This window comes from Falco cherrug, chromosome 12, assembly GCF_023634085.1.
Source record: "Falco cherrug isolate bFalChe1 chromosome 12, bFalChe1.pri, whole genome shotgun sequence".
Lineage (NCBI taxonomy): Eukaryota > Metazoa > Chordata > Aves > Falconiformes > Falconidae > Falco > Falco cherrug.
Genome location: NC_073708.1, coordinates 7,345,027 through 7,370,192, shown reverse-complemented (window position 1 = coordinate 7,370,192; position 25,166 = coordinate 7,345,027). Strand labels below are relative to the sequence as shown.

General features: G+C 52.3%; 1 protein-coding gene across 1 annotated transcript in view; it reads right to left on the bottom strand.

The window, feature by feature from the left end:
- CACNA1E (calcium voltage-gated channel subunit alpha1 E) overlaps nucleotides 1-25,166 on the bottom strand; it is a 150,312-nt gene that overhangs the window by 42,584 nt on the left and 82,562 nt on the right. The window contains exons 9-19 of the mRNA XM_055724493.1: nucleotides 19,741-19,844; nucleotides 5,909-6,024; nucleotides 4,867-4,920; nucleotides 4,371-4,505; nucleotides 3,859-4,068; nucleotides 2,415-2,527; nucleotides 2,041-2,153; nucleotides 1,785-1,916; nucleotides 1,386-1,458; nucleotides 865-982; nucleotides 477-544 (exon numbers count right to left, since the gene is read on the bottom strand). Coding sequence (XP_055580468.1) covers nucleotides 477-544; nucleotides 865-982; nucleotides 1,386-1,458; nucleotides 1,785-1,916; nucleotides 2,041-2,153; nucleotides 2,415-2,527; nucleotides 3,859-4,068; nucleotides 4,371-4,505; nucleotides 4,867-4,920; nucleotides 5,909-6,024; nucleotides 19,741-19,844 — 1,236 coding nt within the window. The remainder of the gene's footprint in view (nucleotides 1-476; nucleotides 545-864; nucleotides 983-1,385; nucleotides 1,459-1,784; nucleotides 1,917-2,040; nucleotides 2,154-2,414; nucleotides 2,528-3,858; nucleotides 4,069-4,370; nucleotides 4,506-4,866; nucleotides 4,921-5,908; nucleotides 6,025-19,740; nucleotides 19,845-25,166) is intronic.

The window sequence follows — 25,166 nt, the reverse complement described above, 5'->3', positions numbered from 1 at the left end:
GGAATAAATACTGACACCACTGGAAAGCGCTTCCCACTCCACATCTCCAAAGTGCTTGGGCAAAGAACCATCCTCACATCAGACCCCACCAGACAGATGAGGATTATCTCAACCTGACCAGAGGCAAACAAAACTGGGGAGCTTAAATGGAGAAATAGTTAAGCCACACTTGATGGTAAGTGGGGTGTTCCTGGAGAGACCAGCAGGTTTAAGCACTTTCCTAAATCAAAGTCTAAATGGCTTTGCCCAGCAATATGAGTTTGTGTTTCAGGGGAGCACTCCGTGAGCCTTCCCGGAGGAAGAGGCTCCGCTTCCAATTTGATCCGACCTCTTTTCAAGGCAGGCTGAGCTGAGGGACTAGGTGGCCTTGGCTCTAGAGCGAGAACAGTCACAGGTGCTGCTCCCGGTGCCTTTCCCGCTGGTCCCCACCTTCACTCTCTTCACAGAAGAAAAAGGAGCAACAGGAACATACATACCTTGGTGAGCTCCTGAGCGTTGGCCAGGTTGTCCACCGCAATGGCCAAGAACACATTCAGCAGAGTATCTGCGAGCAGCTAAGGATGCACAAGCTGTGTGTTAAGGACATGCATGTCTGCAGTCACCAAGGGAGGGTGGCTCTGGTGGCTCCTCCCCAGCTTAGTGAGGAGCAGCCAAAGGGACAACCTCCTCACCCATCCCATATATAAAGCCCTCATTGCATCTCCAGACATCTCTGCTTTTGGGATATCCAGGTCTGCTGCCTGTGTGATGGGTCTCCCTCAACTGGGAGAGAGGGAAGGAGCAGCGGGTAGGGAGGGGGATGCCCGCAGAGAGGGTGATGAGACAGGGTTGTCTCCACTAAAAGCACAGCAACTGGGTGGATACAGTTTCCAAACAAGGTGAGGACGATGAAATAGATGGAGGACCACATGCCCGAGCGAACGCCTCCCTGGGAGCGGATGCCGTTGTACATCACCTCATTCCAGTCCTCACCCGTCAGGATCTGCAGGAAAGCAAGCCAGCAGCTCTGTCACCCGCACCTCCTCATCACCTGGACAGACCCCCGTGATCTATCCCACCAACATGCAGGAGCCAAGTACAGTGACCCCGTGGAGCAGGTAACCCAGCTCTATAGCTGCAGCACTTGCAGGAGATGATGTTGGACACTGCTGAGGGTTTAGGTCTCCTCAGAAGAGTCTGGAAACTCTTTCACCTTCTGTAACAGCGGTGGAAGAGTTTCCATCTCTTGCCATCCACTTCGTTATACAGGAGGAGAGGAAGCGAGTTATATCCTAACAGCTGATGGAGAGGAATTTATTTGGTTTAACAAGCCCCTTCCAGCCAGGGAGAGTGAGCAGGTGGTCCCAAGTCCCTTTGGTTGTGCCCCCTTGCAGCCCAGCTCCTACCTGGAACACTGTCATGATGGCCGCGGGGAAAGTGTCAAAGTTGGCTGATGGTGTCCCATCGATGAAGTTAAACCTGGAAGTGGAACCAGGATGACATAAATGGGCTTGAGTACCAAGGTCATCAAACCCCTGACTGCTGTGCTGTCAGCTCTCTTGTGCTTAGGAGGACCTTTCCCCACTCTAAGGAAGGTCTCCTGAGCCTTTGGTGCCACAACCCAAAAAGCTTGCTGGCCAGAAGGACCCACACACCCCTCCAGCTGGGACTTTGGTATGTGAGAAGTACCACTGTTAGCAGCAGACTGGGGGGCAAGGCTGCAGTCTTCCTAGGCACCTACAAGGGTGTCATTACTTGGCTTTAACACCAAAAAGTTCCTTTTTCTCAGACTTGAAACAACCTACCTGCCTCCAAACAGCTGCATTCCCAGCAGGGCAAAGACTACAATGAAGAGGAAGAGGAGGAAGAGCAGGCTGATAATAGACTTCATGGAGCTCATCAGCGAGACCACCAAATTCCTCAGGGATGCCCAGTACCTAGAAAACAGAGACATTGCTGGAGCACTCGTGGTGCTGCTGACAGGAGAGCAGGAGTGACTAGATCTGGGCTGCAACCATAATCTGAGACGAAGGGTGACAGGCACAGATGGTTGGTACGTACTTGGTTATTTTAAATATTCGCAGGAGACGAAGGGCTCGTAGGACACTGATCCCAAAAGACGTTCCTGGTCTGAAGATAGCCCAAACCACTTCAAAGATGCTTCCCACCGTGACCTGAGAAGCAGGCACAGCCATAGGTCAAAGACAGGCTCGGGACTGGCTGTTGGAGGAAATCTTCGTGTGCCTGAAGATGAGGCACTCAGCATTCTGCCCAGGACCTGGTGCCTTGGTCTGGCATGGGCAGGCTGTCTAAACAGAAAGGGCTCCCACACCCACGGTGAGGGCCACCTCGTTCTTCTCCCTCTTGGTGCCTTGTGCTGCAGACATCTGCCAAACATCTCCCCCCACACCCACAGCATCTCTGGGGCCACTTACCCCACAGTCAAAGCAGTTGAAGGAAGAATGGAAGTAAAGGCGTGGCCCCATCCCGTACATCTTTAAGGACATCTCCAGGAGGAAGAGCCCAAGAAACAGGAACTCTGCATAGTCTGAAAGAGAAAACCCAAATGCGCTAACCTTGGGGCACCGAGCTGCACTGAGCGTCCTGCATGCACCCACCTGTGGCCCATATAGCACGGCACAGAGATGGGACAAGTCACGGCTCACACTGCTTCCCCAAGGACTCAGAGTCTGGGATGAGGGAAGCTTGTCTGTGAGGAGCTAGACTGTATATAACAGAGCATCAGCCCCACAAGGTAATCTTTCAGGGTAGATGCACCGGCGTCCCAGGGATGTGAGAAGACCAGAGGCGGTTGGCATGGAGCAGAGCAGCTCCTTAGCATTACAGGACAGTGGTTGAGGTGCCTGCAAGGGCATTAACCACACGACACTGTAGGGGAATATTAGCAACCTGGATTTAAATCATTGCGTGGCTGGAACTTGGCCAGGGAAACCGAGCCGAACAGCCAAAAGCCAGTGCAAAGCTTCTCCAGCTATTTCACGAACATTAGCAGGCAAGACTCTGGCTCTTCACCTTGCCCAAAAGATGCTTCTCCCCATGACCAGCTGCCATACCACACTGCAGCACGCCAGGACCTCGGCAGGCCTGAGCGTGCTAACGCAGATCTGGGCAGGCCCGGCGCTCAATAGGGAGGTTTTCAAGGTGAGTAAGAATAACACGGCTGAGAACGCAGCACTGTCGCTACTGCAGCAGCTCAGCAGTAACACACGCCTACCACGGGGCTGACCATGCTGCTCTGCAGTTGGCACCACACTAGAATAGACATGGGGGTACTGCCTCCAAGAGCTGACCTCATACCATGGCCCACGGTGGGCTGGGGGATGCTCAAGTAACTGGTTTCAAGCTTGGGATCTCCATGCCATGCTCCGCACCAAAACTTTAACCAGGGGGTTCTACCATGACCAGTCCCATCCCTGCAAACTCATGCCTTTCTAGCAATGGCGTGTGGGCATTCAAAGATGGACCTCCAGCAAGCTTTCCGTCACCACTGTTCACAATGTTAGGATAAACCCAACTGCAGTCCGTTTCTATCTCTTGACAAAGACATTGACCTGAAGGGTGTGAGGCCAGTACAGCTCCTCCACGTTTGCTCAGAGGCTGAGACAGCCATAAGGGGCCACAGGGCCAAGGACAAAGCTGAATTAAGTAGCTGTACACCGCCCTTCATTATCAACAGTGCACATAGTTTAGGTCATTCCCCACCCAGCTCCATACCAGCATGACTGGTGGGATCCATCCCCATGTGCCCTGGGGCAAGGAGCGAGGGTGTGCTGCAGCCTCCAGCCTCTGGAGAAGGTTGTAGGAGGTTTTGCGTGCCCACACAGTGCTCTCACACCTACACAAAGCCCAGGGACTCACAGAGAAAGTGGGTGAGCCAGGCTGGCTGGTTATGATGGACGATGGCCACACAGGCAGTGTTGAGAGCCACCAGGCTCAAGACGATCCAGTAGAAGACCTGGGATTTCACCATGTGGCGAACAGAGATGCGCAGGAGTCGCTCCTTGTGCCGTAAGTAGGAGGCACCGTCCACTCTGGCGCCTTTGAGGCCAGAGTGACTCAAGGGGTTACCTAAGGGAAAAGAGGGGGGACAAGGAGTTGGGTGCTCCAGTCAAGGTGAGAGAAGGAGTTGGGTGCTCCAGCCTTCCCTGCAACATGAGACAGGACAGACGGCTCACAGACATTGCTCTTATGGGACACAACTTATCCAGACAGTTTTTATGTGGCACAGGGGGCAGCAGGTGGTTTGCCCCTTTTGCTGTCAGACTAGCAGAGATGGCTGATCTGTGACAGTCTCCACGTGATGGATGCAACCCTGGCAACTCAATAAGCTAGCAGGGGTTTTGAGGAAGCACGGTGCAAACTGCACTGACCCAAGGTTGGATGAAGAGGTCTTCTCTGCGCCAGCCTCCGCTCGCCCACGGAGGAGATATCGACACAGTGCTCATCACTCGAGTCACGGTTCATGGCATCTGTCCGGTTCCTTTTGATGGTGGCTCTCCTGAGCACTGGGAAGGGAAGAGTAATGGGTGTTGGAGCGATGAGGTGGCCCCACTCTGCCAGCAGCTGGCTTGTTGGACCAGGACCTGGCGATCGGTACTTAGTTAGCTCAGGTCTGGTAGCAGGATGGAGATACCCAGGTTACCCCAGTCCAGAATCATATCTTGCATGGGACCAGTCACCTCCTGGCCTCCACATTCTCTCAGGGGTTATGCTGCCAGTCAACCACCCCACACCCCTCTCTTGGGCTGCAGACCCCACTGAGATATTCCCAGACTTTCCACCACCGCTGGAGGGTTTCAACCTCCAGCTGCAGGCAAGCACAAAGAAGGGCAGGTAGATTTTTGGGTAGGGCATTGCTTGTCTTACCTTCTAAGGCTGAGGTCCCAGAATTTTTGTTCTCTTCAGCTAGCATGACTTCCTCTACGCAAAACACAGAGTTCAGCATCAGGACACAAGACACCAATTGGCCAAATACATCAGACCTCACTGCCCTGTACCTAAGCACTTTCCCCAGCCTGGAGGTGGTGGCTATAGGTTGCAAACTCTTGTCAAGTATTGGTTAAGTGTCCAAAAGCAAATTCTGGAGAGTGGCAAGTGGCAGCTATCACAAATTACGTCAGAAAGAAAAATTACTTGTAATCAACCCTTCCTCCTTCATTGTAATTAAAGAAGCTGAACATTGGAGACATTGGGGCTCAACATCCCAACCAAGGGCCAAAGCTGAGGTCTGGGGCTCAGGGCTCATTTCAAGATATCTGTCCTTTTTCAAGTCTGAATGCTAGATGAAATCTTCCCTTCGCAGAGCTGAACACACTGACCTGATCCCCATGAGGAGCAAGAAAGGGCACAGGCTGTGGCAGTTTGGGGACCAGCAACCACAGGCTGTCACACTGTTCCAGCAGGAGCCTGGAAACCTCCACCACCCCCATCCTTGGCCCAGGTCCAGGAGCCCCAAGGTGAGAACTGGTGAATTCATCCCCTCCAGACTGCTCCAGGAGCAGGTTTAGCTGGAAAACCACTGTCACCGTTCACTGCTCTACTTCCCTACTGCCCACCACTGCAGGAGACTCCAGCAAATATCAAGAGATAGGAAATCATCACAGAGCAAAGCTCACAGCCGTGATGCTCACACCCTCCCCGGAGATGTGATATGCCTCATGTTCAAAACATGACAGTTTTATGCCACAGAATGTGAGGTTTCAGCAGCTGTTAGCGACATCCTTGCTTGCAGCCTGGCAGGACCATCACACCATCTGGGACCGAGCTCACCCATGCACCCAACACCACCATGTGAGCACCTGTGCAACTTTGGGGTTGCACCGGATGACGCTCAGGGATCCCTCCCCATCTTCACCACTCTGCAGTGCCTGCCATCCCCCCGGGGTCCCCCCGGCCCACCAGCCTTTACCTGCTTTGTCTATCCAGGCTCGGTAGCCGTTGAGCTCCCGCTCGATCTGCTGCTGGCGCCGCAGCTTCATGAAGGCTCGGCGGTTCTCCACCCGCTCACGCTCTTTGGCAAACTCCCTGGGGAAGGGCAGAGGGAGGCGATGAGAGCATGGCCAGGGAGCAGCAGGGGGTAGGGGGCTGGGGCACCTCAGGGCTGTGAGGGGAGGTAGCAACCATGGGTGAGCAGGCGCCAAGGTCTGCTGGTGCATGCTGGGGAGATGCACGATCATCCCCAGCCAAAGCATGGTCAGGGGATGGGTGAACAATCAGAAAAAAGGAAAGGCTTCTTTGCAGGAGGAAAGGCATGGATGCATGGGAGCAAACGCCCAGCTCCCTCACTCATCCCTGCGTGCCCCAGCTGGGAGCCACTGCCTTTCAGGGAGGACGTTCCCAGCACCACCCAACTCCAGAACCAGCTCAGCTTCTGTGTGTCCCTGTAGGGAATAAAAACCGGGCTCTGTGGGGAGGCAGCAAGGGGATGGAGGAGGGCAGGTCCTGTCCCCCACTTTTACTTCCTCCTCTGAACCCTTTTTTCTTTCCAGCCTCTTCTTGGGCTATTTTCCCAGAACTTGAGATATCCCTGTCGTCCTCTGGACTTCAGCACCTCACACGAGCTATCCAGGTGCAATGACCAGCCCAGAGCAGGCCAGCAGCTTGGTGCAGCTCTGCCATGGGCAGGAGGGCAGGCAGCACCGCATGGGCTCTGTGCAGGTAAGGGCACATCAAACGCTGATCAACACTGGCCAGAGCTAACGCTGTGACCTCTGCTTGTGCAGCCTCTAACACGCATGGTGCACAGATGTACTAGCATCCACCTGCTCACCTGCACTCCTAAGCACATGCATAAATACATCCTCAGTACTTAAGACACCTGTAGCACGGCTCAGAGCTGTGCAAAGACGCCCATACACAGCTAGGGCTATATACACCTTCTCACCTGCAGTTAAAACACAAGACCATGATGGTAAGTAAGCATGGTCTGCTTTCTGGTTTACACACACCTGCGGCCATACGCAAGAGACTTGTGAAGGTTTTTCACCCACCTTATATGAAGAAGCACCCAAAGCCTTAAGTACATATGCAAAGGCCATCACACAGAGAAACAGCAATATTCTGCAGGAAACACAGGGGTGGCAATGTAGGCAACCTCTCATCCACGCCATGGGTTATATGTAAGACAACACAGCCAGACCTGCCTCTAGGAGATCCCATACCCCACGCTTGCACACACCATGTACCTGGGGCATCTTGACCCTCAAGTTATACTTCTATCAATGGTCACATTTGCACTCAGCAAGCATCCCTCACACCAAACATCCCCTAAGTACACCGTTCCCTCTTTGCAAGAACATCAGGGGGATGCAATTTGCTGGCTGCGGCTCCCTGTCCTGTCCCCAAGCACCTGGCTGCAGACCCCCAGCTGCACAGAGGAGCTCAGCCGGTGCCCCAGACTCCTCCCTGTCCTAGGGTACTCGGAGGGAAGCATGACTGCAAAGAACAAATGGCACCGTTCTTTCTGCAAGATGAATGTCTCCCTCCCCAGAGACTAGCAGCAATCTCCAGCCTCAAAAAAAAAAAAAAATAAAAAAAAAAATTCAAAAGGACTGAAAGAATTGGTCTGTCTGCTGCAGAGAGAGTTCAAGTGCATTACCCCAGCTGAGCTATTACACCCTTAATGCTGTGTGGGCTTTTGCATATGTGTGTGTGTGCACGCACGCATGTTTGTGTGAAAAGCCCTGAATGTTCCTTGCATCTCTTGTTTAAGATCCCCAGCCAATTCAGGCATTTTTAATTCCACCCCAGGAAGGTGAAGTTTCCTGCCGCTCTGGCATTAAGCGTCAAATGACTCTCCCCCTCCATCACTGGCTTTCAGACTGAAATGAGACTTTCTTCCTAGGGCAGGGAAGGGGGAGAGAACAAAAGGCAAGGAAGAGAAAAGCAGCTTAAGTGGAGGGAAGGAAGGCAGGAGGAGACGGGGGAGAAGGAAGGACCTCCCACAGCCAACAGCAAAATGCACTCTCAGTTTTGGGCATGCCACACCAAAAACCCTCCTTGCCCTAGCTAGAGGAAAGACAGGACCATTTTGGCTGTGCCATCATCACTCACCACCCTTTATTAGCAAATTTTGGATGTCAAGAAATGAGAAGATGCTGTTTGCAGCCAGAGTTGGTGGGCAAGTTGCCTCTTTCCCTCCGGTCTCGTCCTCCCACACACCAAACTTCTGCCCCACAGGCCGTAAACCCATGCCAGCCAGCACCTAAGCAGAACTTTTGCCAGCCCCTGCAGATATATTCTGTGACCAGGAGCACCTGGAAAGCTTCCCCTGATTTACACCAGATGGGAATCTGGCCCCTCTCTGTCGCCTCCTGCTTGCCCATCCCTCTGTCTTCCAGCTCCTCCCCTGCTGAGCTAGTCTCCTTTTGCTGCATGGAGAGAGAAGCCATCATCCTGTATCCACAATGAAACCCAGCCAGAAGGACCTGCTGAGCCTCAAATCACCTTTTCCCAGAGAAGGGAATCGGAGCATCTTTTCCAGCACCCCCCTCATCAAGCAGCATTTCTCCCCACCCAACCATTTGCTCATGGAGCCCTAATTTGCAAGAAGCTGGTGCCACACACATCCAGGGACAAGGTCTGTGCAGCTGCAGCAGCGTCTCAGAGGGAGACACTTCCCACATGCTTGATCCCTAATGGAGCTTAATTGCTTTTGTCCATTAGAAGGAGGAAGGGGTGGCAGAGAGGGGAAGGAAAAAAAAAAAGTTAAGCCTAACTTAATGAATTATTACATTTCAGAGAGACACATTACCGAGCAGGGCAGCAGCGGGGGCTGGTGACATCTGAGAGTGGGTAGGCGATGCTGACAGATCAAGGATTGCTCAGAGCCAATTTGCAGCAGCGGGTAGAGATAATACTGTATGTGAGTGAGAACAGGGCCAGCAATGGTGACTGACAGCCGCTTGGGAAAGCTCCAAGTTGCAGGCAGGGCAGCATCACATCACCGAGAGAGCCAGGCACCTGCCTCCTATTGAAAGGCTCTGCTCCTCAGCATGGATGGGTTACATCGCCGGGATGGCCCAGTTCGGTCTTGCAAAGAGCCCAGGGCTGTTCTGCCTTGTAGGGTCCCCGTGAGGGGGCTCAAAGGACGCCAGCAGATAGCACGGGTCCCCACCGGCAACACCTCTTCTTGTCCATCTGAGTCTCCTGGCCCCAAATCCCAATGCCTCCAGCATGAAAACCTCCACCCGTGACAGCCAAGCTCCACTTGTGCCTACCCAGTGCCATCACAGCCCTTCCTCATCCAGCCTCGTAAAGCTGATGGCACACAGCGAGCGATGGAGGCGAGCGCTGAAGGTCGAGGTGGGAGCTGGGGAGCGGTGTGCCATCTGTCCTCCTGCACGCAAGGGCACCATCCATCCACGCGCCGTGGCCAGCCTGCCGGGACGATTGGAGCACAGATGGTTGGCTCCTCCTCTGCCTCTGAGTTCTCCTTTACAGCCTTGGCATTCCCCTCACGTGGCACGAAAGCATCTCTCCTCCTGGTGGGAGACCTTGGGGGACACCGCCACGCTCGGCTGCCTTCCTCCCCAGGCCCCCACACCCTCACTCGCACCAGGGCAGTGATGCTTTTCCTACATCATTGCACTCAAAGGACTGGGGAGCCCAGGTCTGGTTTTAATGGGACAACCCCGCATATGGAAGTGTCCAGCTTGAAAATAGGCCACCTTTTTTGGAAAAAACCCCACCAAAACCAACCGAGCAAACAGAAAAAAACCACAACAAAACACCAAAACCCCAACCACAAGAAACCAACAACCAGAAACCAGTTAAGAAAAAAAAAAAAATCACAGATACTGCAACCCTCTTTTCTTCTTTCTGGTGCTTCTTTGAGTCCAGAGCGGGTATATCGTGCTGGTCACATCAATATTGTGGCTTCCATACTTTGAAACAACAAGCCAACCATCTCCAAACCCATCAATTCATCACCTTTTGCCACTGTTAAAGGCACCTCCAACAAACCAGTTACTAAACAGGTCTTGAAACGATCAGAAGCAGCAGAAAGGATGGGGTGGGAAAAGGACAAATACTGGATTACACGCTAAGGAAACACACTAAGTAAGCACTGGTACTGCTTTGTCACAGCAGCATCATGCTCCTGTGAAAAAAACCAAACATATATAATGGGATGTAAGGAATTCCATCTGTAAAACATCAGGTAATACTGCTGCTCTTCTCAGCACTCGCAAGGTCTCAGCTCACGGCTCCGCTTCAGGTTTGAGCACCACAATTTGAGGAAAAACCGCCTTCAACTCCAGGAGGGTGTCAAAGAAGGTTATGGGACAGAACTGACAACAGACGGTTTGGAAAACACAGATGAGACAGTTGCAAACCACAGGGATCAGATGGTATTTACCCAAGAGGTGTAAAGGAACTCAAGTAAGAGTGTTGAACTAACTGTGCAGTCTGTAACCTGGTGCTTCAATTTAAACAGACGGCAGCAAGCAGGCACAGCAGAACCGGCACTGCAGACTGGGATTATTGCCCTGAGCTGAGAGCAAAGGCTATGGCAGGGTGTCCAAAAGGTACAAGAACTCTGCAGAGGGAAGGTGTGCTCCATAGGTCTGCTCTGAAGGAGGCAGGAAGATTTTTGGATAAGGGTAATTGCTTGATTTAAGTTCACCTGAATTGCCAGAAGTCAGAGAAGATTCAGGCTGGAGGGGGCTCTGAGCAACGTCATCTAGCTGAAGATGTCCCTGCCCAAGGCAGGAGGTTTGACAAGATGACCTTTAGAGGAAACTTCCAACCCAAACCATATATGATTCCTTAACGAAGCTGGATTGTCTTGAGAAAGTGTAACTGTTGGCTGGAGGACTAACTGGTGAAAAGAAAGACTACAAGAAAAGGAAAACGGAAACATCCCATTTCTTGTATTCCTTTTTAGCTGTGGCTGTTCGCTTTTGATCATCCCCATGTACTTCAGCAAAAGTTACGTGTTCACCACGTTGTGACAAAGCTGCAGCAAGGAGCAGAGCATACCGCTGACAATGCTAAAGAGAGCACATTTCTAGAGCGCTGGCAGACACACAAGCTGGGGAACGAGAAGCTGACAAGCTGTTGGTGACAGCAAATGGTAAAATAGGAAGGAGACGGGAGATACCAGCCCTGAGATTACCCATTGCATCACTGTCCCCGTTAAGAAGGGGAAGATGCTGATGGTTACCTTCTACCTTGGAGAAAGCTTGTCATTGTCTACCTGGATTTCTCCAAGACTTTTTATATGGTTTCCTAGAGAAACCGATGCATTTTGGTCTAGACAAGTGGCCCATGTGGTGGGTGGGGAGCTGGCTGGCCAGCAGCACCTGGAGGGTACATAGCTCCTCTTCAAACTGGCAGCCTGTCACAACTGGGGTCCCTCCAAGATCAATATTGGGCACAACACTGTTTCATCTCTTCATAAGTGGTCTGCACGATGGGATCAAGCGTACCTCGATGAAGTTTGCTGATGATACCAAACCCAGTGTGGAAGTGGACACTTCAGAAGGGAGGGCCACCTTGCAGGACGACCCTGACAGGCTGGAAGAGTGGGCTAACAAGGATCTTATGAAGCTCAACAAGGACAAGTGTAAGGTCTTGCACATGAGAAAACATAATCCAGCTGGGGAGCAGCTCTGTAGAAAGGGACCTAGGGGTGCTGGTGGACAACAAGCTCAATGTGAGTGAACAGTGTGCTGCTACAGCAAAGCAAGCCAGCGGGATGCTGGGCTGCATCAACGAGGGCATCACCAGCAGAAGGAAAGACTTCATTATCCCACTTCATTATCCCACTCTCAGTGCTTGTCAGGCCACACCTGGAATATTGTGCTCAGTTTTGGTCCCTGCTATACAACAGATGTAGACAGGCTGGAGAGGGTCCGGAGAAGAGCCCCAAAGGTGATCAGAGAAGCCTGCCATACGAGGAAAGGCTGAGAACTGTGTTTGTTCAGCCTTGAGAAAAGAAGGCTTAGGGGAGACCTTATCAGTTCCAGTATTTAAAGGGTGGCTACAAAGAAGATGGAAACTCCCTTTTTATGGAAGGAAAAGGGGTAATGTGTATAAGTTACTCCTGGGGAGATTCCAACTGGACATGAGAGGAAAAATTTTCACAATGAGAACAATCAGCCATTGGAATAATCTCCCCAGAGAAGTGGTGGAGTCCCCAACATTGGGCACGTTCAAAATTCAGCTCAACAGGGTGCTGGGCCATCTTGTATAGACCATGCTTTTGCCAGGAAAGGTTGGATAAGATGATCCTTGAGGTCCCTTCCAACCTGGTATTCTATGACTACAATTGATTTAAATCAGATTTTATTACAGGTACTTACTGATGTCTGTCACTTCTACCAGATCCAAAAGGGGTTCATATTAGACAGGATGATACCAAGCAGCATGAATGATTCAGAAAGACCTCATCATGCTAGTTTGCATTGACACCCCATGCTAAGAGGAGAAGTGAACACGAATAGAGGCAGAAGGGATAGGCAATGACAACAGGAAGACACAGGGAGAAGGCAGCCCAAGTGGGCAACTGTCTCACGAGTGTGGAGAGGACAGAGGAGCTCCACATGAGAAGCCACCAGAAGCAAAGTCAAGACGCCCACAGAGGGCCCAAAGCAGCAGGGACAGGGTCACTGTTGGCCAGGTGTGTTATGGGACCTCTTGGGTCCAGGCTTTGAGCACTTCTGAAGATGAAGTTCAAGAATTCAAATAATTGGGATTTGATGGAGAGCCAGAGCAGCAATGGAGACACTGAAATGGCTCAAAGCAGTGAGAAACACAAGAGAACTCAGACTTTGCACCTGCTGAAAGGCCACACAGCCCACTGAAGAGCAAGGACTTTAAATACCTCTTCTTTCCAGTAATCCCTGCTTCTTGTCTATGGTTAGCTTCACTCAACAGCCTCTCATTCATCCAAGAGCAGGTTTACTCATCGCTTGGCAACACAGCTGAGCATCTGTCCGTCACCAATGGATCCCTGCAGAGGCGCAGGTGTCCAGTCCAGTCTCTGCATTTCGGGTGGGATCAGGCCCTCTCCACACACTTCACGCATACTCTCCAAGAATAAGTAGCACTCCATAATCAAAGTGAGAAAAGCACACGTGGATGCTCGCTTTGTGTTCAGCTCAACCCTGCTGTAACCTTTAAAAACAAGGCAGGTTTTCCATGGCACTTGGGATGGGCTCAGAGCAGCCAACAGTGTGGAAAGCTTCTTGTTTTGAAGTAGAGAAAAACAAATCACAAATTTCTTTGTGGACAAATACCACCAGGAGAAGGGAGCCACTAACATTCCAGTTGTAGAGTCTCAGTTTCAACATTTTTCCAAGGGTAACAACGCAGAGGTTTGCATCTCTGACTCCACTGCTCAGAGAAGTCTGCTGTTGGCAATGTTGCACCCAAGGCAGTAATAGCATGGTCAACCCATGCTGCAAGAAAGCTACAGAAAGGTGGTGGAGGGCCTGGTATCCCCAGCAGCAAGAAGCAGAAATGGAAGCTCTTGATTTTATTTCTTTCTTATCAGGCAGGGCTGGTATGAGCAGCACAGGTTCACTGCTTCAAGGGCCCCGGGCTTTGTTCGCAATCACTCCCACTGGCTCATGCAAAGCTGGGAAAATATCACTCCTCCCCTTCCCTCCTATGCTCCAGTTTTTATCCTCTGTAAGTGGAGAACAGTTTCATAGTCCCTTTTTGCAAGTGACAGCGATCTGCAGATGAAAGGTGCATGGCCAGTACTGCAGGTGAGTTACAGCATGGAAAAAAACAAACAAACAAAAAAAAAATCTCTGATTTTCAACATTTCATCACGTTAACTTCCCAGAAACTTCCAAGCACTCTAATTGATGCCTTCAGCACACAGATACAATGAATTCAGAACCAACCCTCAAGTGTGAAACCCACAATGCAACTGCTAGATATGTCACTCCGACACTGCAAAACAAACAAACAGTCACCTACAATGTACAAAGAACTGGTAACACTGTGATTCATTTAGAGCATCCTGTCTACTTCACCCAACAGCAGTGCCCAGCACCCCCTTGCAAGGATGGAGTCCATCATGAAGGAACTGGGCATCTCCAAAGCCATCTGCCAAGTCAAAGAGCTACAGCCACGGCCACACGATTGCTGTCATTAACTAGGATGATGGAAATTACAACCATCTGGAACAAACAATTCCAAAAGCAATCTGTAAGCAAGAACTATCTGCCGAGTGCTTTATTGAGAGGATCAAAACTGAGCCTTTTCACCCACAGCCCGCAGACAACGGGTAGTTCACAGAGCAAATTTGCAAGGAGACACAAGTAAGAGCAAATCTGAAGCAGCTGAGACACGCCAACAAATAATTTGCAAAGGGAAATCAAAGGGGAAAATCTCCGAGTCATCTTTTTGTTGTGTATTTTTTTTAATCCTGTCCGGCTGGCAGTAAGAGGAGTCATTATTCCCTCTAGCACCGGGAGATACAGCGCACCAGACGCGCACATCTCTTTGTCAAGCAGCTTGTTTGCAAAGGGCTTGGAGGCCCTCCGCAGAAAGGTGGTACAGCAGAGCAAGGAAGAGAGGCACTCATTGAATATGGATGCCCACCTGGCTGCTGAATATAGATGAAGAACCTAAAAGCTCCTTTGCTTCACTCATGTTCAAATGCCACACCAATGACACAAGAGCTTCCCCAGAACAAAGCGACAAGTGTGGCCATTTCTCACCAAAGGCGGCCCAAACAACGTGCACCCCACAATGGTGCTGGGGGATCTGGTGAGAGGCACCACAGCCCCCCTCCTCATTACACTCTCACCTCCATTCAAAAGTGGTGCCAGCCAGCAAATCTCCAAACACACAACAGGCACGGGCATTTTACACCTCATCCAAGCCACTTCCTGAGATGCTACAACCATTAAACAAAAACCCCCCAACAAAACAAAACAAACAAACAAACAAAAAAAAAACACAAAAAAAAGATGCTTCCAAGCTTTCATGCTTCCATTGCAATATTTTGTGGGCATGTTTGTTGTCTTCTTGCTATCAACTCATGATCTCTCCACAAGCTTTCCTGCGTTGTGGCAACATGTCTCCCCTTTTCCCCCTCTAACAAACCACCTGCCTCCAAGACATTAATCCTCTTCCCAGCATCTTTGGCTTCAAACCACCTAATCTAGCTTGAATGCACAGTGCACAGGTTTTGTGTAGAGCTGGCAAAAAAAACCCCTGCCTCCATAGAAAATGTACACTCGTTCCTTCAACACCCTTATTATTAATTGCTATAAAACTTATTTTATTCATCATTTGTTATGCCTCAAAATTGGATGGGAAAAAAATTCAAATTAAGTGAAGTGAAAAGATTTCAGAGATGGTACAGAAGGCTCCTGAAGGAGCTGAAGAAAACTCTCCGGAGACTGGGAACGCAGCGCTAACCCAACCTGAAAGAAAGAAGATCTTAAGACAAAGAAATCTTGCTAAATTGATCCTTTAATTATAACATTAGTCGTTTCTTTCAAAGGCTTAGTGCAAGAGCTGGGGGTGGGGGGCAGAAAAGACTTAAAGGGAGAAAAGACTTAACATCACCAGGATGAGTGGAAGCAATTAGAAGGATTTAAATTAGTCTCTTGTTTGGTACAAGGCAGATGGATTTCATTTTTCTTGCCATCATGCTCAATGTCTTGCTCCGCCATCAACTTCCAGAGAGGTCTTCTCCTTGGCAGGCCCAAGGACCCAGCCATCCCAGGTCGGGCAGCATCCCCTTCCATGCTGTGCCCACTCAACTATTGCTGCGGACCGCGAACACCGATGATTATAGCAGCTTTGTCGCCCTGGAAACAGGCTGGAAGTACGAGACTGGAAGGGGGAAAGGAGTCTACTGGCCCTCAGCAGGAGGACAGATGCTGCAATGAATGGAGGAGGGTGATTGCAAACCAGATTTCCTCTGCAGGGGCTGGGGAATAGGAGATGGAAAAGAGTCAAAACACAGCCTGTCTGGTATGAGAAACTCCACATGAGTCCTCAGCATTAGACCTCCAAGCATGGCTTATTTGTCATCTTCACTCTCTCACCTCCTTGCTCCCAGCAACAAGCTAGACATTAGCCATCTTCTTGCCAGGAGGGGCAAAGCGGGCCGGACCCCTGCAGTGGCTAGGACAGGACCAGTGGTGAGCTGTGGTCATTACTGGGATGGCATTACTGCCACAGCAGCACCGTATGTGCCACAGGCAGCAGGGATGGGGCAGCATAGCTCTCACTGCATCTCTGCTGCTCTGGACATGCAGCCCGAACGCACAGATCCAAATTGTTTTACACAAGGAACAGCTGAAAAAGAAAAAAAAAAAAAAAAAACACCACCACCACCACCCAAACAAACAAAAAACCCAACACATTTCACAAAGAAGAGAGAGCAAACCTTTGCAAATCTCCAGCATGGGGCACATGCACCTTCTGTATCCCCCTGCGTCAGAGCTGACCGACCGCAGGGCACTGCCTGCAATGGGTGGTCAGCTGCAAGGTGGTGGGGGTCCCGTCCGCCCCCACCCCTCCTGCAGCACGTGATTCCCTCTCTGCACTACAGCGGTTCTCCCTGGCAAGGGGCACAGAGCTGCAGGACACCCTGCCCCACCGCAGCAGGGTGCTGGAGGACACCAGCCTCAGGCCACAGGACGGCTGCAGGCAACACTTGATATGAGTCTCAGCATCTTCCCGAGCTCCCAAATCCGCCAGCTGCCACGTGGCAGAAAACAGGGTATTTCAGCTGATGCTCCATCCTCGCTCGCTCCCACTGACTCTCTTCTGCCAGGATTATTTTGGTAGCTTGTGTAGCTTTAAAAGCTGAGCAGTCACATCTCCTTGGGCTTCATACCTGCTCTCAAAGAGGAACGGGGCCAATTTTTTTCTTCTTTCCTGCTTTCAGTTAGAATTAATTGATCCATAATTGCACCCATGGAGGGGGAAAGTTAATAGACACAGTAATAAATGCCAAAGCCCCAGAAGAACTGGCTCTCCAAGCCCCTGTCTGGAGTGACTCCATCTCCTCTTAATAGCGTTGCATGCAATTCCAGTGCATGTGTGCGTGTTAGTATTTAGAGAGAAAAATCGAGGAGCCTTGGTATGATGGAAATAATTTCTTTTCCTCTCCCACATACTTTGTGCTTAGGAGCAGATGGATCCAGGCTGTTTACATCACGGAGGTCATGCCTCAGCTTAACAGTTGGGGAACTGACTGTTGGGAGAGATGCACATCACAACCAGAAGATTGCTAAATCTGGGCTCCAGCAAACTTCTGATGGTGGCAAGTTAAACATACAAATGTCCTCCTGCAGCCTCTTCACATTCAGGACCTGTCTCGGGTGTTTGATTGTTTCCCCAAAGAAAACCACTGCCAAGGCAAAGTGAGGGCAGCAAGGCAGCTCTGCAGCAGCTTGTGAGCGTGGACTTCGAGAAGGCTGGAAATCCTGAGTGGACCTCATTATCCACCAGCGCAGATGGTGCAGTTTGCAAGTAACGTGGGTCCAGGTTTCTGCAAGCGGGCTACCAGGGCTTGCTGCACCCCAAGTTAACAAAGCGATGGTGATTTCAGCTAGCTGGGCAGGCTGCCTTCTTCCCCCAGAGCAGTGCCGTAATACCAGGGAAAGGTCTCCGTCGCATGGAGTTGTTTCCATGGAGCTCATCCCCAAAGTGACCTTCTCCTCCCGGCTCAGCCCAGCCGCAGGGCGTGCAGGGGGGTCCAGCCAGACCCTGCCTGCTCATCCAGCTTCGAGGATGGGAGATGGAAAGATCACCCTTTTGCTCCCACAGCAGAGCCAGGTGCTCTCTTCCAGCACAAGAGGATTGCAAGAAGTGTTAAAAACAACAAAAACTAATGAAGCAAAGTGAGGAACGAAGCCCTTCTTATTGCACTCAAGGACATACATTGTTTGCATGCAGAAGTACCTTCTCCCGCCCCGCGTTGCACCCCTTTGTGGCTCTGGCAGCAGCTTTGGCAAGAGGATGCTCCACCACCAAGATACTGCATTGACCGAGCCACAGAGGATGTCTGTGGCTGTGGCCAGGCGGGAGGGCAAGTGTGGTGGCCTTGCCATCAGGTGGCAGAGCCCAGCTCTCCACCTCCACTCACCTCGCTCAGCCCTCCGGGGAGCTGAGCAGTCGTGCTTTTCCCTAGATATCTGGCACGCCACTAGAGCATCTCCATTGCCAATTAGGCCACCCACCTACTTGCATCCTTCCCCAATACAAACCCTATTAGCAATAAACAAACAGTCGAAATGCCAGCCGGCGCCTGCAAAGAGCCCTAGAAAACTGCATCCCATTCAGTGGGCATGGAAACAGCTGTCTCATGCAGTCCTGGTGCATGGGCTGGGCATCCCACCAGCCACCCTGTGGTCCTCCTGCCAGTGGCTGGCTTGCAGGCCAGAACAGTGCTACCATGTCCCCAGGCTGCTCTCAGCATCACGCCAGCACCAAAAGCCTCAGTATCCACACAACACACTACATCGGCACGATTCAACACTGCAATAAGGGTGCTACTGCAGCTGCCTAGCCCCAGGCTTCCTAACTTTCCTTCTCTGGGCTTTTGTAGGAAAGCTCCTGCTGGATGCTGACACCCAGCTGGACTTTTCTGCATGTGTCATTAGAAATGCGAAAGCCATCCAGCACTGCTTGGACATCTTCATCCTCCATAGAAGCTCCCTCCCTGCAAGGCAGTGTGAACCCCTTCTCACAGCCTGTCCCCAGAGCCCCTGGCCTCAGTCAGACTCCAGACTGGGAGCTGGGGAAATTCAACCCACCAACAGACCCTGAAGCCCAGCCTGCCACTCCAGAAGTACTCCTGAAACCACCACCATCACATCTGAACTCATGGAGACACTTAGGACAGCAATACAGATGACCAGGGCCAGTCTCCACATAGATCCCTGCATCAAAGGGCTTTCCAGCTGGCCAAACCAGTGCTACGGTGGCACTAGTGATGGGCAATTAGGAAAAAAATGACCTGCTGCTGGGCACGGGGTCTCCATTGCCACCTATGGCAAGGGCAGAGGAGCCCACGTCCCCCTCCCAGTGCAGGAGGGGGCATGCTCTCCCCCTGCACCAACCCCTGCCAGGTGGAGGATGTGCTGATGCAACCACAGTTCATTGCCATGGAGACAAGAAACATTTTTCTCTCCAAACCCAGCTTAATGACTTGGATTAAAACCTCCTTTCCCCTGGGAAGAGCAGAAAAGGGACAGATGCACTGTCCCTACGTCCCTGGCTTGCTCACGTGCGCTCCAGGCACCCCTACCCTCCCCAGCGTGCATCCCCACTGGCACCAGGCACATCCTCCTGGCCACAGCCAGCACAGCATGGAGGAACCCCACATCACTGCCCCAAAAACATCCCAAGCCCACCACACTCCATCTGTCAGCAAATGTGTACCCCACTACAAACACATTCTGGACTTAAACAAATTTCCATAAGCACACACACACCCCCGAAGTCTCTCCCCTCCAGCAGGTCCCAAGTAGCCAGATTGACACCGATCATTTCTTGCAAGTGACCAAACCCACGAGCTCTTCAGCAAGGTGAAACAAGAAAGTATCTTCAAGCTCCTTTCCTGGCTTCCCAGGGAGCAACGGAGCTAAGCAGACCTGGGGAGCGATCCCTTGCTGTGGGGCAGGCAGGCACAGAGGGGACAGGGGGAACCAGCTACTGGGGTCGTGGGGGACATTGCAGTACCAGGGGCCAACCTCAGGGCTCAGAGCCATGTGAGAGGCATGGCCTGGAAGGGAAGAACAGCATCTTGCTTACCCCGACAGCACTCCCAGGACAAGGTTGAGGACAAAGAAGGATCCAATGATGATGAGGGGGATGAAGTACAGCCAGTTCCAGGTGGCTCCTAAGGCATCATTGGTCTGGAGGAGAAAGAAAAAACGTGTGTGATACTATCTTCAACACCAGCACCCGGGGCAGAGGGAGGGTGCATCCCTCCAGGCTGACCACACCAGGCTCCTCAGGGTGGCGTGGCCATGCCTGCCAAGCCTTGATGGGCACCAGGCGCTGCCTGGGCAGGCATGCCTGCATGGGAGCTCCCAGCCAGCCTGGTGCCCCTCAGCGTCCTGCCCCAGCCACGCTCTCCTCCAGTGTCTCCAGCCCATGTCAGGCAGGACCACTCTTCTCTGCCTCCCCCTACCATCCCTGCAGGGATGCAGGGGCTGTAAGACAGTGGTATAGTCAGAGACGGAGGGCCCTGCAGCCTGAAATTGGGGTGCTGAGGGCACAGGGGCACCCTGAGCCTGCCTCCCCCAGCCACTTGATTCAGTGCTTCCCTTTGCATCCCACTGAGACAGGGCAAAGCAGCCCCGCAGCAGCGGTGCCTGTCGAGCACAGCTCAGGTTAAGAGGGAAAGATTTATAAGGTGCCTTAGGGCCAGTGAAGCTGGCAGCTAAAGGAGAGGCAGATGATGCTTGTCCTTCCATGCACAGCGGGAAAGGGGCTGGTGCAGACAAGCCCCACACCTTCAAGTAGGCGTTTTGCTGATGGCATCATACTAACACCTTGCAGACACCCTCCTGCCCTGGGTGCGTTACCCCAACCCCCAGAAGCTGAGAGCAGAGGGGAGCTCTAACTGCAGGGCGAAGCCCAACAGCTAGAAAGGCAGCTGGCAAGCCCTGCTCAATACCTCCAGACATTTATTCACTGAGGCTTTTAATAAAGCAGTGCCCCTCTGTACCTTGCAGCTGCTTCCCAGGCCCCATTTGTCCTCCGGTGTCAGGCACGACACACATGACGCCGGGCTGGAGGGTGATGCAGCAGAACGTGACTGTCTGGGGGAGGTGGTATCAATCTTGTTGCAATGAAAGACTCTTTCTCTTTTCTCTCTCTTCCCCCTTCTCCCCGTGCTAATTAAGCCCTCATCTTCATCTGAGTCATTGGCACCACATCTCCCGGTCAGCCAGTGCAGGAGCCGAGATGAGGCTCTGCGAGGGGAGAAGCACACCTCTGAGGGGGAGAGAAAGCCACTGTGCTGGAGTCTTCCTCCAGTGACCGAGGCACCAGCAGGAACCTCAGCTGGGTGTCCCCACCAGCCTGACACCGAGCCCAAGGCAGGAAGGGTGATGCCGGTACATCCCACTGCAGGGACAGACCACAGCACCGGGAGGGGAATGCTGTGGGCAGAGCCCCCAGTGCCAAGGAGCACCTGGCACACAGCAGCAATAAGGGCTTTGAGGAAAACATCTGGAAAGACTCACTGCCCTCCTCCTCTAGCACTAGTGCCTTCCTCTAGCACTGGGGAAACCATGCGTATCTTCTCAAGGTCTTGCACTTTTGAGAGCCCTGGTCCACCGCAAGTCCCTTTCCTCAGGGCCACAGAAGAAGCGAGTCCAGGGAGGTGGGAGCGATGCGTGGGAATTGCATACAGCCAGAGCTCATTGCCCCCCTGCACAGACACCCAGGCCACCATGCTCTGCTCTAACAGCACTATTTGCCATGGCATTAGTCTTCAAGGCATCACGCACTCCTCCGCCCAAACTCAGCTGGGCTTCAGCTCCCTGCCAAGATGCCATTGGGGACCTGCCACCCATGCCAGGATTGCTTGCCTTTAAAACTGGCTCCTGCCCAAAAAACACAGGCTTTCCACAAGGTCCTTGGCACAGGGGATGCACAACAGATGAGCTCCTTTCCTACAGGTGAACAAGGTATCTTTCTTCAGGGCTGGGCCATTGCCATCCCTTCTTTGGCCTTCTCTCCAGCAATGCTCAGCGGGAGATGGGGATGAGATGATGGAGCAGAGGGCAATTTCCCCAGGGATGTCAGCCAGCAATACCCACAGCAGCACCCAGACCACCTCTTTCCACTCCATTTTGTGAGCCTGGCAGAGCTGGTGGCACTGAGGACCTGCAGCCTGGAAACCCGAGGCAGGGGCTTGGCAGGACCCCGATGGGACAGGCTGTCTGCGACCCCAACCTCTATGTGCATTTGGGTACCCAGCTCCCACAGGGGTGGAGGTAAAGGGGATTAGAGAGATTTTAGGGGGGGCTGGGTGTTACATGCCCAGCACCACTAGCAGCCAGCAGCTCCAGGAGGGGCACTGCTGCGGTAGCGGAGGGGATGGGGAGCTGTGGTCATGGACCCCACATACCCAAGGACACACCACTGGCCATGGTAAGCTCAGGGATGGTCCCAGCCACCCAGGCTGATGCCAGCAGCCTCAAGAACAGTACTGCCCTGAGTGGCCACACTGGTCCTGCTGGCTGGTGCCAGCTTTGCTAGGAACCCCCAACCCCTATTTCCTAGGGCACATCCCAACATTCCCTACAAAACCAGGAGCTGGTGATGCTTATCCAGGATGCAGTGGCTCCAGCTCATTATCTGGTACCTGCTTAGCCACTCTGACTGCCAAAACTTGGCCTTTTATTTCCCAAGGAGCTGAAGAGTTGCTCGAATACCTTTGCAGCATGCAGGCTGCAAAGGTCCCAGCCAGGGGGGACAAGGGGGCTTGTTTGGGAAACACGAGGGGCTTGGCATTTCAGACCCTGCATCTTCCACTGCTTCTCTAGCCCATGGCGGAGAGCATGACCACAAAGCATCCAGTGCAGCCGGACATCAGCACACAGAAAAGCACGTGTGCACACACACACACACACAGAAGTGGATGTACCCCATCTCGCCACTCCCAAAGCTGAAGTAAGTCTGCCCAGAAACAAAAGGAACTGCCACGCGTCCTGGCAGCCCTGATGCTCTGACACACACCGTGCTCCCCAGCTGGAGCCTAGGGAGTTTGTCTGCAGGGAGGATGTAGATTGCCAGGGTCTCACGGAGTTGCTGAGTCCAGACGCCCTCACGTCACTCAATCTCCTCCAGATTTTGTCAACTTTACCTTAAAACCTCACTATTCCCACTGGAAGGCTCTCAAGCAGATGATGTAATGGCCGCTCGAATTTTCAGCCTAAATTTATTAGTGGTTATTTTATATACCACTCCATTCTTTTGCCAGCATTGGCCTTTGGCTGAAATAGCTCTTCTTCTTCCTATTTCCCATCCTGATGTATTTATAGATAGCAATCATGGACATCCCCAGCCTCTGCTTTGCTAGCCAAACCGCACGCAAGCAATTCTGATGGGTCCCACTCCATCCCTGCATGGTGCTACCAAGACTTTGCCACACTGGCTGCAAAGCCCCCTCCTCCTCCCGGGCACCACTGGCCTGCGGTCACCCATGCATCCCCTCCTCCTCCTGCCCAATGAGCAGACCTGGGCTCCTAGAAGATATCTTCATTGTTCCTCAACAAACAACAGCTTTCCATTTCTCCCTGCATCCCACATCTCTCCAGTCCTCAAACTCCTCCAGCCCAGTGTGGCAGCCTCTGTCCCCCCAGCTCGGGGAAGCCAGGCGATGCTGGAAGCAGGAAAGCCTGTGACTCATCCCTGAGGAGCCCCACCGGTCACCACCAGCCACTATGTCCCCTCAACAGCACCTCGTGCCATCCTGATGCTGCTCGCTTCCCTGCCAGCCTGACAGAGCTCCTCTTCTCCTTCCCCTCTTCTCCACTTCATCAACACTTTCCCATAGCAAAAGCTTTACTACAAAGAGTAGCTCTACACTTTTCCAGGTCTCTGATGCCAGGTTAGCCCGGAGTGACCTACCTTTGGCAAACCCATGATTCATTTTCCTCTTCTGCCTTCCAAATCTGTTCCGAAATGGCATGCAATTGAGGTCAGGCTTACAGTCCTATTCCTGCCTGCCTTACTTTTTTTCCCCTCCTCCCCCCGCTTTTAAATATAGGCATTGCATTCGCTATTCTCCAGTCAGATGGTGCCTCCCCCAACTCGATGGAGTTGTTAAAAATACTTGTTACCAGACCTGCCATTTCATGTGCCAGCTCCCTCCAAGCACGGGGAGGGAGAAGCCATCCCGAGCGCTGGGCTGATGGGCGTGATGGTCTCAACACTTGGCTTCCACATCAGCTGCGCTCGTGGCCATGTCCTCATTCCCACTATCCAGGCTTTTGTTGCCTCTGCCTTTGTGTTCACCAAAAGCCCGGGTGAAATATCCATCCATACCCAAATCTCCCCAGCCGTCACTTCACTGTGCCTTGCTCCCATCTGGAGGTGGGGAACCGCTCACCGCCCCTTTGAGCATCCTTCCTGAGGCCTGTGTCAACATGACTTTTGGTGGCTCCCATAGCACTTCCCAACTTCTTTGGCATCGAGATGCAGTTGTCTTGACCGAGCAGCCCCTTTTCCCATCCTTTTGGGGCATCATTTGTTCCTAATATTCCACCATAGGCAGTGGTTCATCACCTTCATCCACTGTGCCTTCCCATAAGTTTTTTCCCCTTTGCTGAAGGTACTAGGAGGTCATCACGTGCAGAAGTTAGGGTAGACACAGGGGGTTTAATCCCCAAATTGCACAAATGCTGTAACTCCTTTAACGAAGAAATTCCTGGCTCCTGCCCCTGGCTCCTGGTACAGCAGACCAGGTCCTGCCACTCACCCAAGCCCTTTGGGAAACGAAGGAGCTGCCTGATGCCTGATCTTTGCTGCTTCTTCCCTTCCTTTTAAGACACCCACCTTCTCATTATTCACCCCCCAGCCTAACCCCCCCCCCTAAACTCTACCCCAGCCACCAGACCAAGAAACACATTTGCTACTGCCTTCAGGCATAGCCCAGACACCGACACAACCAACATGAGCTTGTCAGTGAAGACTGAAGAGCCACAGCTTGCCCAAGGACTATGCACCCAAGGGTGCTTCCCGTGCCAAGGCATTGGTGGAGACTCCCAGCCAGAGCTGAGCCACCACACTCACACCTCGGACATGACCCATCCTGCTGCCAGCAAAGCCTCCAGGTCTATAAATGACACCACCAAGGTGTGGGAGCAGGACTCTTATGGGGTAACGAAGCCAGCACAGCAGGTCCCCAGCCAGCGAAGAAGCCCCCGCCAGCTCCCCGCTTCTCAACCCCCAGCACAAGGTTATTCTTTTGGCAGCTCTTGTGTTGGGGTTTTTTTTAGGGTTTTTTTAGGGGTTTTTTGGTTTTGTTTTGTTGGGGTTTTTATTGTTTTGTTTCGGGTTTTTTTTTTTTTTTTACAAAGGGCGGGAAAAGGCACAGGGAGCTGCAAAAGCAGGTCTCACTCAGGGGGCCAGATATCTAAAGAAACCTAAATATATACCCAAGTCGAATGCAAAGCACAAGCTCGCAGCCCACACGTACCCTCCCTCGGGCTGCGCTC